Source organism: Ambystoma mexicanum, chromosome 13 (assembly GCF_040938575.1).
Source record: "Ambystoma mexicanum isolate Mex_15411 chromosome 13, UKY_AmexF1_1, whole genome shotgun sequence".
Classification (NCBI taxonomy): Eukaryota; Metazoa; Chordata; class Amphibia; order Caudata; family Ambystomatidae; genus Ambystoma; species Ambystoma mexicanum.
Window position 1 is genome coordinate 704,350,478 of NC_090938.1, and position 17,623 is coordinate 704,368,100.

At 46.4% G+C, this 17,623-nt stretch overlaps 1 protein-coding gene across 6 annotated transcripts in view; it reads left to right on the forward strand.

Moving 5' to 3' along the window:
* Positions 1-17,623, forward strand: part of LOC138521753 (uncharacterized) — a 194,690-nt gene that overhangs the window by 87,372 nt on the left and 89,695 nt on the right. For 5 of the 6 annotated variants that reach the window (XM_069634805.1, XM_069634810.1, XM_069634808.1 and 2 more), the window contains 3 exons: positions 5,212-5,341; positions 7,486-7,719; positions 11,534-11,788. In XM_069634805.1, the coding sequence (XP_069490906.1) occupies positions 5,317-5,341; positions 7,486-7,719; positions 11,534-11,788 (514 nt within the window). In that variant the 5' untranslated portion in view covers positions 5,212-5,316. The remainder of the gene's footprint in view (positions 1-5,211; positions 5,342-7,485; positions 7,720-11,533; positions 11,789-17,623) is intronic. The other variant, XM_069634811.1, reaches the window with a different exon arrangement.

A 17,623-nucleotide genomic window follows, 5' to 3' on the forward strand; every position in this document is an offset into this window, starting at 1 on the left:
CGGAGGTGCCTGTGTGTAATCCTGTCCCCGATCCTGTGACTGCATCATCCCGCACCAGCAGGGATGCCTACGTCCAGACCCGTTTTCAGGGAGGGGATCCGCTTACAACAACTGGCCTTCCTGTCCCTGCGGACGTGGCTATCCGGGACCGGGTTGAGCCTGTCCTGGGTGGGGTGGCGTTGTGTCAACGGGACATGCAAGGTGACCTGCAGTCTTTTCATGGGGAGACTGCATGTCATCTCGAATGGCTCGTTGACCACGTCGGCCTACTGGGACAGGTCACCCAGGCCGGATTCCTCTGTTTGCTGAACCTTGCTTCAACCCCCTCCTCACCTGAACCCCCTATGCGCCAGTCGTCCTCCGTGCCATCTTCCCACCCATGTATCACCTGGGGACCCTGTGGAGCTGCCTCTGACCTTGCGGCCAGGCTGGTGGAGGACACATCCCTGCCACAGTTGGGAGTTGGACGTCCAGCAGGGGTGGCCACCTCAACAACTGCACCCCAGCCGGAGGAGGATGTGCAGGCAGCAGGAGCCAGGGCACGGGCACAGGCACAGCAGCAGCAGCAACAACAAGGTGGGAGCCATGATGGCTCGGGGCCTTCGACATCGGAGGGGCAGGCATCGGCCGGAGGACCCAGGACGGGAAGTGTCTTCCGTGTGGCAGCGGTTAAGCCATGCTATAGATGCGGAGCGGCAGCGGGCGGAAGAGGCACGGCTCACGATGGTCAGGGCGGAGAACTCCATGCAAAGGGCACTGAGGCGGGGCGAGTGCCTCGAGGCAATTCGCAGGGACCTGGAGGTCCGGATGTCATCGGCCCTGCGAACCCTCAGGGCCTTAGAAGAGGACCGCCTCCGGGACATCGAGCAGGAGTTTGATGATGCCCTGACCCTGGAAATCAGGAAGTGAGCCGTCAGACTAGCCCACAGCCATTGTATATAGTCAATTAGTGTTAGGTTTCCTTTTGGTTTTCATTTCATTTGGGGTCAGTTGGACAATGCCCCACCTTTTTGTATATAGTTCTTCATTAGGTAGGGTTTTTGTAGGTTTCCTTTTAATGGTTGGGCTCATGGACCCTGGATTTGTACTTTGTATATAGTTCTACACTGGATTTCACTTCATTTAAGTTTCTTTTGTACCATGGATCAATGGATGAGTCTTATTTTTAGACTTTGGATTTGGTTGGACGGACAGACTCTTTGGACCCATTTGCTTTTGGATTGATTTGGATTCTGCTTTCACACATTTTTTTTGAATATTTTGGACATGCAGCTTTTTCTTCATTATTTCCATTATTGTGTGTTTTTTTTTTTTTTGTTGTTGTTGTTCATTTGGTTATTATTGAATAGACATTTATTATATACTTTACTGATGTGGTCTTGTCTCATTTGTTTTGTGCATGTCACAATGTTGATCTTTTCACAGTCATGTGTCACCATTGCGTGGGTCTGAGGGACATTGATTCATGGCCATGCTGGCTATGTATTGTCTATCTTTGACTTTGGAAATTCAATGTAGGGTGTTTGGACTGGGGTGGGATTTGGGTGGTCATGAGGGGCATGGGTCTGGAGTATGATGACCTGTCGGGAGGGACATGTGTGGGGGCCTGCTGGCATGTGCCCCTGACTGCTGGGGGGTGGGGGTGCAGGGGGACGTGTGGGACATGAGTGGGGGCCTTCTGCCAGGTGCCCTGCACTGCTGGGGATGGGGGTGCAGGGGGACATGAGTAGGGGCCTGCTGGCAAGTGCCCCTGCACTGCTGGGGGGTGGGGGTGCAGGGGGACATGAGTGGGGGCCTGCTGGCAGGTGCCCTGCACTGCTGGGGGGTGGGGGTGCAGGGGGACATGTGTGGGACATGAGTGGGGGCCTGCTGGCAGGTGCCCTGCACTGCTGGGGTGTGGGGGTGCAGGGGGACATGAGTGTGGGCCTGCTGGCAGGTGCCCTGCACTGCTGTGGGGTGGGGGTGCAGGGGGACATGAGTGTGGGCCTGCTGGCAGGTGCCCTGCACTGCTGGGGGGTGGGGGTGCTGGGAGACAAGAGTTGGTGATCATATTGCAACGTGACATGTGGCTTGGCTGGGGGGGGCATGCCCATGGTGGATGTGCTGCCTGCGGGACATGACCAGGGGTGTATAGGTAGTCCCCTGTGGTGTGGGCTGCCTGCAGGGGCCATGGAGGGGGGTAGAGGGGCACCTGGGAGGACCCACACTGCCACTTCACGTGTAGGGCTCCCTGCGCACCCCCGAAATACGCGTTCCCCGCTCTGACAGCAAAATCGCGTGTGAAACTTCCCGCGCACCCCTGAAATACACTACCCAGCCCAATCGCGTGTGAAACTTCCCGCGCACCCCTGAAATACACGTACCCAGGCCAATCGCGTGTGAAACTCACGCGCACCCCCGAAATACACGTACCCAGGCCAATCGCGTGTGAAACTTCACGCGCACCCCAGGAATACACGTACCCCTTTCGCACAGGGCCCTTTCGCGTGTAAAACTTCATGCGAACCCCAGGAATACACGTTCCCCGCTTGGCGTTTGCTCTTTGGCAGCCCTGTAAACTGGTTCAGGGTTAGCGCAGCCGTTTGCGCTGAATTGGGAATTTTGATGGCTTTTCCTTGCGAGAGGGCGTTCCTTGGGGCGTAACTGGCGCTGCTGCAGGGTCGCTGCGCCACTCTGCGCCACGGCTGTTTTTGGAGGCTAAAATCCATGAATACGCTGTGCGCGGAAATAGATTTTAGCGCACGCGGCTGGCGCAGACATTCGCACGCGCACAATGTGCGCCAGTCGCGTGCGCCACTTTTGTGCGAAATTCTATGAATTACCCTGTATATGTGTCGGCCCAACCATTGAAAGGAAACCTACAAAAACCCTACCTAATGAAGAACTATATACAAAAAGGTGGGGCATTGTCCAACCGACCCCAAATGAAATGAAAACCAAAAGGAAACCTAACACTAATTGACTATATACAATGGCTGTGGGCTAGTCTGACGGCTCACTTCCTGATTTCCAGGGTCAGGGCATCATCAAACTCCTGCTCGATGTCCCGGAGGCGGTCCTCTTCTGTGGCCCTGAGGGTTCGCAGGGCCGATGTATATGTGTCGGTGAGGACTCATTTAGAATTGTTGTAAAGAAGAATGACAGCCACATTCTGAAAACAGAAAATATGTATAAAATAATTGCTTTTATTTTCAAGCCTATGCAGTTTGGTTCTCTCAATTATAATGGGTGGTATTTTTATTGTGTAGAGAAAGAGAATTGAAATGGACAGATGTTGTAGTGACTTTTGAAGTGCCCATGGTATCCCACAGCCCATTTTGATGGTAGAAAACAGACTTGGGGCCGGCTTGCATAGATCTTTGCAGTGACTGCTCTACCCAGTTGCTATTTTACTGATTGATTCTGGGTCCTGCAGGCAACTTAGATTTTGCAACAAGGATTCAAGTTGGGAAGCTACTACCCTGGGATGAGTGAACTGTCCTATAGGTTACATATAACATGTCCAGTGGCAAACAACCACTAATCTTTTCTCTCCTACTCTGCCATTATCCCGTCATGCAAGCCACCCAATCGACTTAAGTCTCCATCGCTCATTTTGCTCCTACATTACTCTATTTTTTATTTATCGCTATCTGGCAATCCAAGCTCTTCAGTTGTCCCTCATGTGTGGGGAGCTAATTCAGTCATGCTTTTATCATTTTTATTATTGTCCTTTTCGAATGGAAATGCAGATCTAAAAGCCCCAGACTGGAAGGGAATGAGGATTTCTAGGGGAGATTCTCACACGTGAATGGGGAGCACTGGGAGATGGTTACTGATGCAAGGAGCTTCCTTCCCAATGTCTAAACAAGCCTAGACCCACCCTGCTGCCGCACAGTAAACTACTTGGTGGCTGGCTCCAGGCAGCGCTCCAGATATTTTCAAGTGGGGGTATTTGATTCCCTATTTAAGTTGAGAGTAAAATTATTGTTTAGGGAGTACACATTGAAGTCCAAATCCCAATAGGAGTATGTTATAAGCAAGTACACATTTTCTAAATGGAAATGTGTTTGCAATAATTATTCCTTTGCACCTAGTTATTCATACACATTAAAAAAGGATACATCCAGCAGTAATAATAGTAGTTTCTTCCTGTGGTATTATGTGGTACTATGTGCACTACTGGTCCTAACATATCCATGGGTCTATGTGTCTGTTTCCAAATTTTATTTTTGGGGAGTATTAGCCTATTTTTAGGGTGTAAAAGTGCCCGACACACCCCTTATCTGTAGGGCTGGCTCCACACATACAGGACACATTACTGAAAAGGAGTCTGCCAGAACCAGTTACACAACGTTTTGTTATCTTTCTTTTTTTTGGGGGGGTTGCAAATTCTGCACTTTCATACAGATAACTTTTTTATGTCCTATTTATTATGATCCTTTAAAGGGGAATTCATTCCTTTCCCCCGTGGTTTGGCATTGCTGTCTGTGCGGTGTAACTGTGCTGCTCTGCTGTGTATCCATGCTGCTGCATGTAGTGTAGCTGCACAGCTCGCTCTATTGCTTATCCGTTTGCACTCCTTCGGGATCCAGCACTCCTGCTCTCTTTGGTGTAGCAGTGCGGTTGCGTGTGGTGTAGCTGCACAGCTCGCTCTATTGCTTATCAATTCGCATTCCTTTGGGATCCAGCAGTACTGCTCTCTTTGGTGTAGCAGTGCTGTTGCATGTGGTGTGGTTGTACTGATGTATGTGATGTTGCATTGCTGCAGACATGCTGCACCCTCTGCCTCTGTGGTAGTGCACTACTTGTGGTATAGCTAAACACCTCTGTAGAGTGTCCACTCACCCTGTCTCTCTGTTCTAGCAGCACTGGCCGGTCTCTGCCAAGGCAGTTTCTGTCCTTGGTGTAGCTCTACTACTGTATGTAGTGCAGCAGTGCCACTCTCTGTAAATGAGGCAGCTGCACTACTCTCTGTTGTGTCTCAGTGCTGGTTTCTGTGTGGTATAGTAGTACTTGTGTGTGGTGTTGTGTTGGTCAGGTGCCTGTATGATCGACTGTGCTATAGTGAGTTGGTTTATGCTCTGTGTTGCGGGTTACATGGCATTCGTAAAGTGTTTGTGTTTTTCTCTTATTTTTTTCAATTGTATTTTTATTTCTGTGATGTCTGTCTGGGGTTTCTCTCCTAGTCATACCTCAGGATGGTTAATCCCTTTCCTTTTCATTTCTTAGGTTCCCAAGGCACAGCAAGGCATGGGGCATCACATCCGCCAAGAAAGACCACTGGCCATGCCATCTTGAACAGTTCCATGCCGCCCTCTCCTACCACCAATAGACATGTCTCTCTACGGCAGCCTGGAAGGTATTGGTAATATTTTATTATAGAGTCTTACCGGATGAACCTTTTCAAGTTTGGGAATGTTTTTCATAATTTCCTCTGAAGGTCACCAGTGTGTGGGGTAAATGGGTCCCTTCCCTATTTACGATATATGTATGCATACATCTTGCAATTAAGGTGTTAATACATTTTACAAACTGCTTGGCCTATTTCTACTCCAACCCACTTTTGCAGATTGATGTTCCTGCCTGCAACCACCAAAATGAAATTCAGATTTCCACGGCTTACCATTGGCCTTCACAATTCTTTTACTGGTGTTATTTTGTCATGGCATGGGGCGGATGACAGTATAGCAGACTGGCACGCAAGTCTCAAAGGACCTGTGGCTCGTCCTTTGCTTTATCTCAGCCAGTGCCTGTCATTTGCTTACTTCTGTACAGGTTCCTGATAGGCAAGTGCACATTTCGGAATATGATAACCGGCAAGAAGGCGTGTGACTGCTTTGCACCAATTTGAACCCAAGGGGGACTTGCTGCTGCCTCCTAAACGCCTATCTCGCTTTATTTGCACATCATACTCCGCCATTCACTGTGACCCCCCTATTCGCTGTCCCTGGCCTTTGCATCTGACGTGTCGCTCCTTGGGTGGTTTTTACCCCATGTATACTGCTCATTGCTGGTTGTTTGACTGTCTGCTCGTTGGTTGTTTGATTCATAGTCGCGTAATGCTCAGATACTGTCCGTCCATCCTTAAGCTCCCTGATGGTTGCATCCACATATATATTGCTGCTTCATGAAGGCACCCCTTTGACGGCTTCTCCGTGATTGACTGACTGCTGTGGTTCCTCGACTTTTATGGCTCCTTTAATTGCCAACTCATTCATTATGTATTGGCTCCCAGACTAGGAACCCACCAGCAGCTAGGAACCCACCAGCAGCTAGTAACTCACCAGCAGCTTGTTTTCTTTTCAGAATCTCACGTCTGCTGTGATGTGACTCGAGGGGTGTGGCGTTTCCTCTTCCCCCTCAGGTCTCCTAAAATCCGAGGGAAGCAGAGAAAGCTCAGCGCCCAGGCAGCATCAGTCCAGGACCCCTCCTCATGGCTCCCCCTATTCACAAACTGCAATGCTGGTGCATGGGGATATTGCAAGCGGTGGAAAAGCACCACTGCATACAACTATAGATGGGTTGTTTTCAGCCAGGGGTCATGATAGACCGCTACAGCTTATCATCACTGAGATGGATCGTCATAGTTGGCAACTATTGCTTCTTGGATGATTGGGGGTGTTTGTATATACAATATTTGGCTTTTTGATGACTTCACCCTTCGTACCTGACCACAGTTCTACTTTCCTACTTAACCCCTGCACATCCGCTAGCTGGTCAGGCACTGCTTGCCTGTTCTTCTGCATGCACTAACACCATCCGAGCTCCACACCTGCCCACCACAAATGGATACATTGTACCACTCTCCAGGTTAAACCGACGCACAGACAGACATGGTACATACACCTGGTGTTCTTTCCTCATCATAGAGCACGTCAAAATATACAAGTAACTTTTTTTCCCTGATATGCCTGCCCCCACACCCTCCGCTGTTACAGTATTAAGTGCCAAGAGGCTAGCAAAATGGTGTATGTTCTGCTATCTAAGACTACATTACATTATCCTGTACAGGTGTTTCATACCCACGAATTATGGCTTTACACAGCCTCCTCTCAGTGCCTTATGGGGGAGTCTGCTATGGGGCTGGTCTAAAAGAAGCACATGTGGCAGCAGCAGTGTAATTCAGCAGCCAAGCAAACGGCGCTATTGTTTCGGGCCCTGGGCGGTGCAGCCAGCTACCTCTGGAGCAGCGAGATCTAGATAGTGGCTAATCTGTGCATCGCATTAGCTGAGGCCATAATGGAGCAGTGACACCCAGTGGCCATTCGGAGCATGGCATTAGCAGAGACCTAGGTTAAGCATACAGCACTGACACCCAGTGGCCAGAGTATGGAATCAACTGAGGTCTGGGAGTGATGGCTTCACTGCTGTTTGTATGAACGCTTGTGATCACTTGACCTAGTCACAGAGAAGATGGCCAACAAGTTTCTCATTAGGAATGTAACTTCATAGCTTGAACGCCTAGCTGTGTTGGTCTTGATAGGATCGGCTTTGTCTCTGCAGGCTTCCGTGAAGTCTTAAGCGTCGTCTTGGGTGTGCTACTTGAGCACAGCACTGGCCTGAAGGTGAAGGAGCTGCGGGAAGTTCTGAAGCGGGCCCATCGCATTGACCTAGAGGAGCTCCGAAAAGATCTGGGCTTCGGGAACATCATCAGCTTCTTGGCCGAGCTGCCTGGCTGCAGGCTCATCCATCCTGAACGCCATGGAGACTGTGTTGTCCAGTATGCACCGGAAACAGGTACACCCACCAACATTTGTCTTTCCTTGGGCCCCCTCCAAGAGGCAGCGCCTTTTCAAGCACCACTGGTGAATGCCCACTTGCAATTGGTATAAACTTGACAATGAAGCAGAGGAGGCCCATCATTTATCATTCTGGTAAATGGGTTTAAATCGAATTTCCCAGTAGCAATGTGGTTTTCTTCTGTAATCTCTTTTCTCAACCAAAGAATAGTGTTTTCAAGCACCCCTAAATGTGTAGTTGGCTGGAGGCAAACCAGTTCTCCAGCTTTCCATGTTAGGAAGTTAGCAGATGACACCTAATTGCTTGTAAAGGGAAGCCCCCGATTGTTTGATAAGTGTTGCTTAAGGCGGGAACAGGGAACAAAGTGTGAACTTTAGACCCAAGTGATGGGGATGTAATGTAGGAACAGTGGCGTCTTGCGACCATTTGTACTTGGAGAGTAGGTTTGCAGAATTGATATTGACTTGTGCTTTTGGCTAAATGAAATAAGTAGCAGATGGGTACAATTCCACATGTTGCACCTTTTTTAGCGCCATGCCAAAAATGTTGAAAATTGCAAATTGTGTGGCATTTTGTTGCGAGCACAAAATCGCTCCAAGCTGGATGGTTTGCTTAAAGCTCTGAATAGTGGACATGTTTTTTATTTTCTGCCAAACTGGAGAAGGAATCAAAGTCGGAGGCAGTGCAGAATGGGCTGGCAAACCAGGAGGCTGAGGAGGGTTTGCGATGGCAGGGTCCTAATAGGGATAAAGTGGGCTATAGAGTGAGGTAGTTAAGGGTCATCCAAAGAGCTTACAGTGTAACCATTTCTTCAAAGGGAGCCAGCGTGTGCTGAGGTAGTGGGCTAAAGTGAGGGATGGAGACTGCACATGTGGCAAAGTTGAATACATTATCAAGGCGGACAGTGGCAAAAAGACTGAAGAGGCGGCGATAAAGGATTCCGGCAAAGAGAAAGATGAGGTGTGGCTAATTTGCAAGTGTTGAGTAGGTCAAGCCCAAGATAGCAAATCCCAGAAACATCCGCTGTCCCAGCCCCCATCAGTATGTGGCTGTCTGGGACATCTGTGCACATCCATTCAGTGAATCTTCCGAAGACAAAAGGTCGAATTTGCCATAAACTCTAGGTTTTGTAGCAAAGGCACAGCCACCCTTAGCCCCTGCTCCGCAAAAGCTCTTCTGATGCCCTCAAGTTCACTCCTTCTGCGACTAGCGGGGAAAATGATATCCCTCACAATGGAGAGAAACCTTCTCCCTCCGGTCCTCAAATGAACCATGATAATTGGGCCAGACCCTCCACCTTTATCTTGCAAGCGTTTAACAGTACTGAGTTGCACAGCGCCAACCAGGAAATCCAATCAGTCTCTCATCCATGTGTTGCACATTATCTGGGAACCTCATCTATCTCATGAACGCCTTCTGGTAGGTGTCCAATCTCTCGACATGCATTTCCACCGATGGCCTTTAAATCATTGACCTCTCGTGCTTGTCCCAGAAATCGGCTTGCATAACCTTTTAAGTTGAACTTCTTTTCTTTTGTGAACACTTGTGTGCCTTACTGAGAAACCTTTGTGTTGTAGTCTTGCAGGGCACCTCTCCTCAAAGAATCTTGTTGAGAAAAACCCCTTTTACAGTGGGAAAGGAAATCTCCTTCAATGGCCATCGCCTACCCACCAATAATAAGGTATTTTGGGCGTTTACTAGACTCGGAGGCAGTAGTGCCATTCTGAGCACCTAAAAGCTGTATCTGCTGAGAATAAGGGGTGGGGGAGAAGTCCTCTAAATGTGCTTCCAAAACAAGAAAGCCTGCTGTCACTCGTCTGTTCCTCATAGTGATTCCTGGTTCATCCTATCCAACCCTTCTGGCTGACTATGGGTCAAAAGCACCAGCCCCTCGCCACCCCTCTAGTCCATAGATCACAATCCTGGCCTTACAGGAACCTGAGCACATCCGTTGAGGGTCTTTGGTGGGAGTGCCCATGCCCACCTGTCTACTGTGGTTGTTCTGCTGTCTCCCCGAAGGTCGGGCAGCCGTAGTTGGAATAGCACCGGGACTATGCCAATGTCATTCAGTGAGCCACTAAAAGATGCTCTAGTCTCTCTCCTTCAGATCAATCTTCCCACTGAGAGAACGGCAGGCTCTGTCCCACAAACGACCAGACCAGGTTAGCTAAGGTCTGGTTATACATCAGTTAAGCTGGTTGCGCTCCACCTCCCACTGGTGTGAGGCGACGCAGTCCACAACAGTTGTCTTATGGCTTTATCTGCATAGTCTTCACCACAGCACCCCAAGCCAATTCAGGGCACAGAGAATTAGATGGCAGCAGCCATCTTGGGTTCAAGACCCCAGGGAAGCAGGACTGCAAAAGGAGCCCCTTGCATATCCCCCAGAGCCAATTGTTACCCATAGGTGTGTGCATGCATCGCGGTCGGCCTCTGCGGCATTGAAAAACATTTTACAGTGTTTCCTTGCTGCATCAATAAGCGTGGTCATCCAGTTGCAAGGCTGAGCACTAAAGGAACACATTCTCATTCTTCAGACACCAGGTCACTGCCTAGGGCAACCATCTTCGTGCAGCCTCCAGAAATGACAAGATAAGGCAGCTTGATTTCCCTTTTCCATACCTTCCCCTCTTTTCTGGGGCTTCCATGAGCTTGCTATTCTATTCGATGTTTATGAATATTAACAATTCCTTGATTGAGAAGGAAAAGTTGCTTTGTTATCATAGTTCTCCATCATAGTTTTCTTCATTCAATTAATAAGCCCCCCATCCCCCCAACCACCTTCCTGTTGAATCCAGGGAAAAGGGCGAGGTTAATGAAGATAAGATGAGTGTTACACCATCCCTCCAATCATTTTACGAGCAACATTCAAAGAATTCAGCTTCCTCTCATGACATTACACTTTAGGGAATGCGGATTAGGGTGTCTGGCAGACCTCTGTCAAGCCAAGTTGGACCCCATTCATACAGATCTGTGCAGAGCCTGCCAAAGCTAATGATCGCATATGGTCATTCCCAGCCACAAACATGATGACGAACAAAGCCAGTGGTTTGTGTCGTAGGGTTTAAGAACAACAAGGTAGCCGTTATTACTACTGTACAGACAAAGGAAGGTCCCTTGCCGTAAACAAGATGACGCCCATTAGTGTCACCATGCACAACACTTTCACCAGCCTGCACGTAATACACCTACTGAGTGAGGAGACTCCCTCAGGGATAAGAACATGGGATCTTGCCCTAGTAGCCTAAGGGCATACCGTGTTTAGCATAAAGTCTCAAAAGTGAGGTTTAAAAAGAACATAATTTACTGAAAAGAAAACCTCAAAAGCACAAAGTTAGCAAAAGGAATGGGGTTTCACAAAATCAGGATAACGCAACCAAAAATGAAAATCTTCCCTGACACTATCGTAACATTTTATTAAAAATTCCCACTAATGAAGGGGAATCTCTACTGATCAATAATTAACCCGATTAATGTTTCCTGTGAAGTATTTTTTTTTTAATGGAAGAAATGTCACTACACCATTGAAATGTTACTGTAATGGGAATACAAAGGAAAAAGCCACAGTAGAGGAATTGGGTCAGCTAGTTGGAAGCAACTCCTCCGGAGGCCCACGTTCACGTGGACTTGGTGCACCACTCTCCTTATTTTCCTTGTTCCTCCATGTTGCGCACACGTTCCCTTCTCGTCTGCATTTGAGCTTCCTCCTCTTGTTCTCCTCGCACAAGTTCATTTTCCCCTGTTCAACATTCCTCTTCTACTCTCTTACCCCCTTGTTCCTCTCCTCAACATGTTTCTCTTCTTGGCACAGAAAAAGCTGATACTTTCTATTCCCGCCAACGATTCGAAGAGGAGTGCTGGTTTGAGGACACATTGCCAGATTCCTTCCTGCCAAGTCCCTCTCAGACTCAGCAGCACCAAGCTTCTACAGGGAAGCTTTCCCTGGGCCAGCTGCAGAAGGCCACAGCTTCACCGGTTCAGGAACAGAAGGCACCATCCACCACTGGAATGGATCGGACATCCGCACAGCCGTCGTCGTCCACACCTCCCAGAGAACGACACGTAGGTCAGTACCACTGTGTTGACTGACTGCTGCAGCTTTAGGGGTTTTTCACATGGGCAAAAGACTGGAGGCCCCCCGGCCCCTCTGTGGAACGCAGGTATACCTTGTTTTACCTCACCATTGACTATTAAGGCTAACGGTGATCCTGCACACCTCATATTACAGAGAGCCTCCCCTTCTGTGACCGACAGACACACACACAGACGCACACACACAATTTTTGTGTGAATTATATCTCATAATATAAAGCAATTGCCAAACTTCATCATTCATTTGATATGATACATTCACCCATATCAACCAACACAATCCTCTCCAGAGTCGAAAAACTCCTAAATAATTATAATCTGTTATTTATTTGACCCACCTTATCAAAATTACAAAACGTATACAGAAAACTAGGAGTAACTCTCTCACTTATTTACTGACTTAAGCTTTTATTGCCACATTGTATCCAGTCACAACAATTAAAAACGTGTTGCGGTCTCCAACAATACACAATTACCTCCCTGGTTCAAAATAGTGTAAAATTTGAATCCACATAAAATGCACCCTTTGCAGCCTTGCTGGTAGGGTGCAAAACCCCCTGGGGCGTAATCTAACAGTTCATATATAACTTGGGACCCCGGTTAACTATCTGAACTAAGCTATTGCTTTTGCCAAAGAATGATCAAGCTGTTAAAACAGAGTTTGTTAAGTGGACTTGATAGATGCTATTAATGATGTGGGGATTGAAAGCTTTAGTGGATACCGGGATTGATTGGAGACGATCAGCTGAAGATGTCACATTCAATAATTCATGCGCTGAAACAGATTCTGCAACTGTCGTTATTTGGTGAAAAAAGAGTAGTTTAGCTCGGATTGTGAACCGGAATTCAATTGGATATATGAATTTATTGTTGGATTTCCTCTTTGGGGGTTTAACATCCTGCGTCAAATGCCACATGGTCGTTTTTCAGGTGGATTCAATAGCTGGTGAACCCTAGATGTAATTTCTTCTTCTTGAAGACAGGAACACGTTTTCATATATAGCATATAGTGGCACAAGAGTCAGTAAATAAGCGTAGGAGTCATTTTTGTTTTTTAATTTGTGATACAGAGGGTGACATAAATATTATAAATAAGAATTGTTTTGGGGTTTTCGACCCAGTAGATGATTGCATTTGTTGTCATTCTGAGAACTGGCTGTGTTAAGCCTGTTCCGTTCAAGCCTTTCAGCATTCGAGAGAATGACACTTAATTAGAATGGACAGCAAACACCCATTGAGGCAACACATTCATCCATATTTATCGACTTGAGTCAAGATCTACAGATTCTATAATGAAAACGTTCTAATTGAGCATTTATTTTATTTTAATTACCAGATTTGTACAACATAAAAATGGTCAGCCCTTGAAAAAGACCCAGGCAGGGTCGATACATGTGTCGGTTGTAGTAGTTTTGGCTTTGAGCATTTTTTTTTTTTATAAGGACCTTACATTCATGACTTTATATGAAAAACATTCAGTCAATTAATTATTTGACCCAAATCTAATGACCCGGTGCGATTGTGTCAAGGGTATGTTGTTCAATGTATAATTACCTTTTGAGGACGGCTGGGCACTGCCTCTCCCCACCCAACACACGCTGCAGCGACCTAATTCTAATAGGTTTTGTAAACGGCCCAATCCCTGTAAGGGTGCAGATGTACGATTCGGACACAGTGGTGGCATGTTTGTTGGTAAAGACATTTATTTTCAAAAGTAAAAGAAAAGGGGAAACGCCTATTTTGCCCATTTTCTATGAGGGATTGCCCTACCTCAACAGAAATACTAAGGACTCTGTCAGGATGTCCAGTAAAAATAAAGTGTCCACCGTCCTGTGACCAAACCCATTTACGTCCCTTACACTCGAAAGCTAACTAAGGAAAACTGGGTGTCTTCGTGATCGAGAAGGAGGCTTAGCTCACTCTGGATATAGATTTGGTTGTTCAGTTCTCGATGGGAAAACATAAGAAGTGATTCTTTATCTTAAAAGTTCTTGGTCTTAACTGCTCTTCCAAACGCATACAAAACACAGTTCGCAAATGTCAGTGGGGAGTCCCTTCCACTGCTCTCTCAAGCTTCCAAATATAGCACCAAGTCTGGTTCACTATCCTATTAAGTAATCCAGAACAATCAGGGTGAGAGATCACACACCTCACTGTAAACCTGCAAGTGGTAGCAAGCTTTCCCTGTATGCCTGTACCCTTTGTTTTCTTGCTGCAACTAAGCTTGAAGTATACTTGTCCTGTTGCCACCCAGCTACCCAAGGGTTTGGTGCGCATCACCAAATAAACAAACACACACACAACGTTCTTTGATATGCTCCTACACAAAACCAGAATGCAACTTTTAATGTTAGGTCAACAAAGTCTTTGACCCTGGGTTATGTATTAAACATACCAATTGTTTGCAGGTAAAAACCAAACAGGACACTGTGTAGCTTTCAAATTTGTAGTACAGATGTGTACCATCCAATCAAATAACAAGGATTAAACAAATACAAGACATGTTTCTTTCCTATTCAACAAAACATGTGTCATCCAGAACGTTGTGCATTTCTGGAGTACATAAAACAATGTGACACTGAACACTGAATATTACAAAAGGAAGTCATTGACACTATAGTGTTTCGGCCAGATAAGGCTAATAGTTGGACCTTATGTAGGATAGGCCTTCTTCAGGACGGGGGGATGGTGTGTTATCCGTGTCCAGAGGGTATCTGTCAGAGAATAATGACAGTGAATGTGTGAATTAGAACATGGTGTGATCTCAAGGAGTTTAGTACATAATTTAAATTAATTTTATTAGATGCTCATTAAGTGGGAGCTAAAGAATACGACCATGTGTGCAATCCCATTGTCGTAACGCTTACCGTCAGTAATTGTTTGCTGCGGTAAGTGCTCGTAAGTTGTCCTCTCTTAATTGATTGGAGGCACTGTGCCCTGTGCGCCCCATCAAATGAATGATGGCGAGGGGTCCTATCCGCCTATGGAAGACCAAAGGAACAGAGGTAAACCCAGTTGGAGTGCTGGGAGAAAAACGCTCAGCTGTGTCATTTGTCAGGAAGAGCTCTTACCTTATGGGGATGAATCCCCTAATGCCATGTGTTTAATTATGGATCTAGCAGGTAGCTCATGTCCCACGCAGACAAATGGCGTCGATCTTAAATGTATTAGAACTAAAAATAGACAAAAGGACACATGTAGTGTGTCAGCGTTTCCCTACTGATAATGAAGGAGATTTTCACACAGGTTTTTATTTTGTAATATAGCCAAAGTCAGTGCTGTGGTACAGTTAGGCCCATGTGGGGGACCCACATCCTCTACAAACAGTGTCTACCATTTTGTGCAAAGGCATAGTTGCGCTGTGCCGTGGCATGCATGGTCCTAAATGGAGGTCATATCATATAATGTGCATCTCTTAATAGATGCTAGCATAGATTCAGTACTACTGTGCGGGTGATGACTCAGTAATTATGGGACAGTGGCTCATCGCGGTGCTTGCCGTGGCACGCATGGTCCTAAATGGAGGCCATACTGCATAATGGGTGGCTCATTCTAGACACCAAGATTAAGTGCTACTGTTCAGATAACAACTCGGTAATGACTGGGTAGTGGCTCAACGCAGTGCAAGAAAGTCGTAATGACCCATAATCTGGCGCTTGACTTACTTTGAAAACCCGGTACCAGCGTTATACGTTTTACGGCTGCGGAGGATCCGGCGAAATAGCGTGTTCCTGACTGTGGAAGACACTGAGTGAGGGTTGCCTAGGCAATCACTCAAACAAATGTTTGTGACGGTGGAAGCCCCACCCACATGCGTTTTCACTATCGACACTCCCAACGAGGGGCTGCCATGTGTCCTCTGAGGGGTGTGTGTGCAAACCCGGCCTGCATCGGCAGCATGTTGGTGTGCGCTACGTGATAAGAGGCTAAAAGAGACGAGCGCCAGAATGTGTATAGAGACAATGCGATCGCGTCCGAGCAGCAGACAAACAGATAACATGACTGCTGTAACTAAGAACAATGATGTCATTGCATTTCGTAAGGGTACATTACTATGTGTCTGGGCATAGTTTAATTATGTGATGGGACATGGTTTGATTGGTACATATGTAGCATGTGTAAAAGGCTGAGTAATAGACTCATAAATGCTGCACCTTGATAGATCAAATACATACAATATATGAACAATCTGGTAGTACTGGGGGGGGCAGGGTTGGGGGAATGACAAAACATTCGTTATCAACATACTGAGTCAGCCAAGCATTTTTGTAACATCATATTTTGTCAAACATATTTCATTCTCAGAAAAAGAAGCAAAATTGAATTAGCAGGTAGCATTTCTATACTAGTACTCATGTTTGAATCCCAGGCATTTTAACATATTCTGTTACCTAATAATGGACTCTTATTTCCTGCGGTTGCAGGTCAGGCCAGAATGTACCAGATAAAAGGATTTGATGCTACAGGGAAAAAGGCCAATGCTCAGACAAAGTCTGATAGTGCTGAAAGAATTCTATTCTGGCGTTCTAGGCCATTGTTCAAAAAAGGCTACAGTTAGTATTCGAGATGTTTTTAAATGTTTGTTCGTGTTTCTGTACATTTCCCATGGGCTATTTGCCTCCCTCCGCTGTTTGGGAATTCGTTGTTCGAATATATATCATGTCTGTACATGGCCACAAGCTGTGTGGTTTGCATACTAATTCCAGAAGTGTTTCCATTCCACTATGACATTTAATCCATTCCTGACTGTGTCCAGTCTGTGTACCCACCGTTGTTCTAGTTTGGTTAAGGATTTATTGATGTCCCCTCACCTCTTCTGCGGGGTCAGTTGTTGAATGATTGTCCAGACCAGGTCTTCGTTGGAGTGTCCCATCCGGTTATAGTGTTCAACCAGCGGTTTGTCTGGAGGTTTGCTTTTTATGGAGGACCGATGTTTGGAAATGCGTTGTTTGATGGGTCTAATGGTTTTTCCAATGTAGATCAAATTGCACGGACATCTGTTTACATATATCACTTACTTGCTGTTACAATTAGTATGGCTCTTGAGGGCCCAGTGGAAGTCATTGTGTACAAACATTTTACTGAGTGTATTCTATTTTCAAGACACACATTTCCCACAGCTGTAGTGTCCTACTACCGGGGGCATATTAGGTTATTTGCTGGGTTCTACGTATGTGTGCACCAGTGTCCCTCAGATTTTTATTTTTCTTAAAGGCAAACATTGATTTCTTGTACAGGGTACCCTCGTTTCTGATAAAATGCCAGTTCTTGTTTATAGTGGTTTTGGTGAGGTTGCTGAGGGTACTCTATGTAGTGGCACATACTACCCGATTCATAGGTGTTTTATCTTTTGGTGCGAGACAGATCTCCCGATCTGTGTTGGCCGCTCTCTTTCTTGCCATCTTGATGGATATTTTTGGCTAGTCTGGTTTGTAGCTTGTTGTCATGGACTTCATATTTCTCTTTTTCCGCGCAATTCCTCCTGATCCGAAGGAATTGGCCATACGGGAGGTTGTATTTCAGACCTCCTCAGTGGTAACTTGAGAAGTGCAATAGACTATTTCTGTCTGTGGGTTTCCTACTGTTGCCGGATCTATAGATGTGTAGGTAATGATGCAGGTCAATACGTCACTTATGACGATTTTATGCAATATAACCTCAGTTTCTACTAAAATGAGTCGAGTAAGAGGACCGAACGAATGCTGATGTTCGTTATACTGCCTGTTTTATATACCTGTTAATAAAACGGACTCCCCTTTTGCCAAAAAAAAACAAACAAAAAAAAAACAAATGAGACACAGCTGAGCGT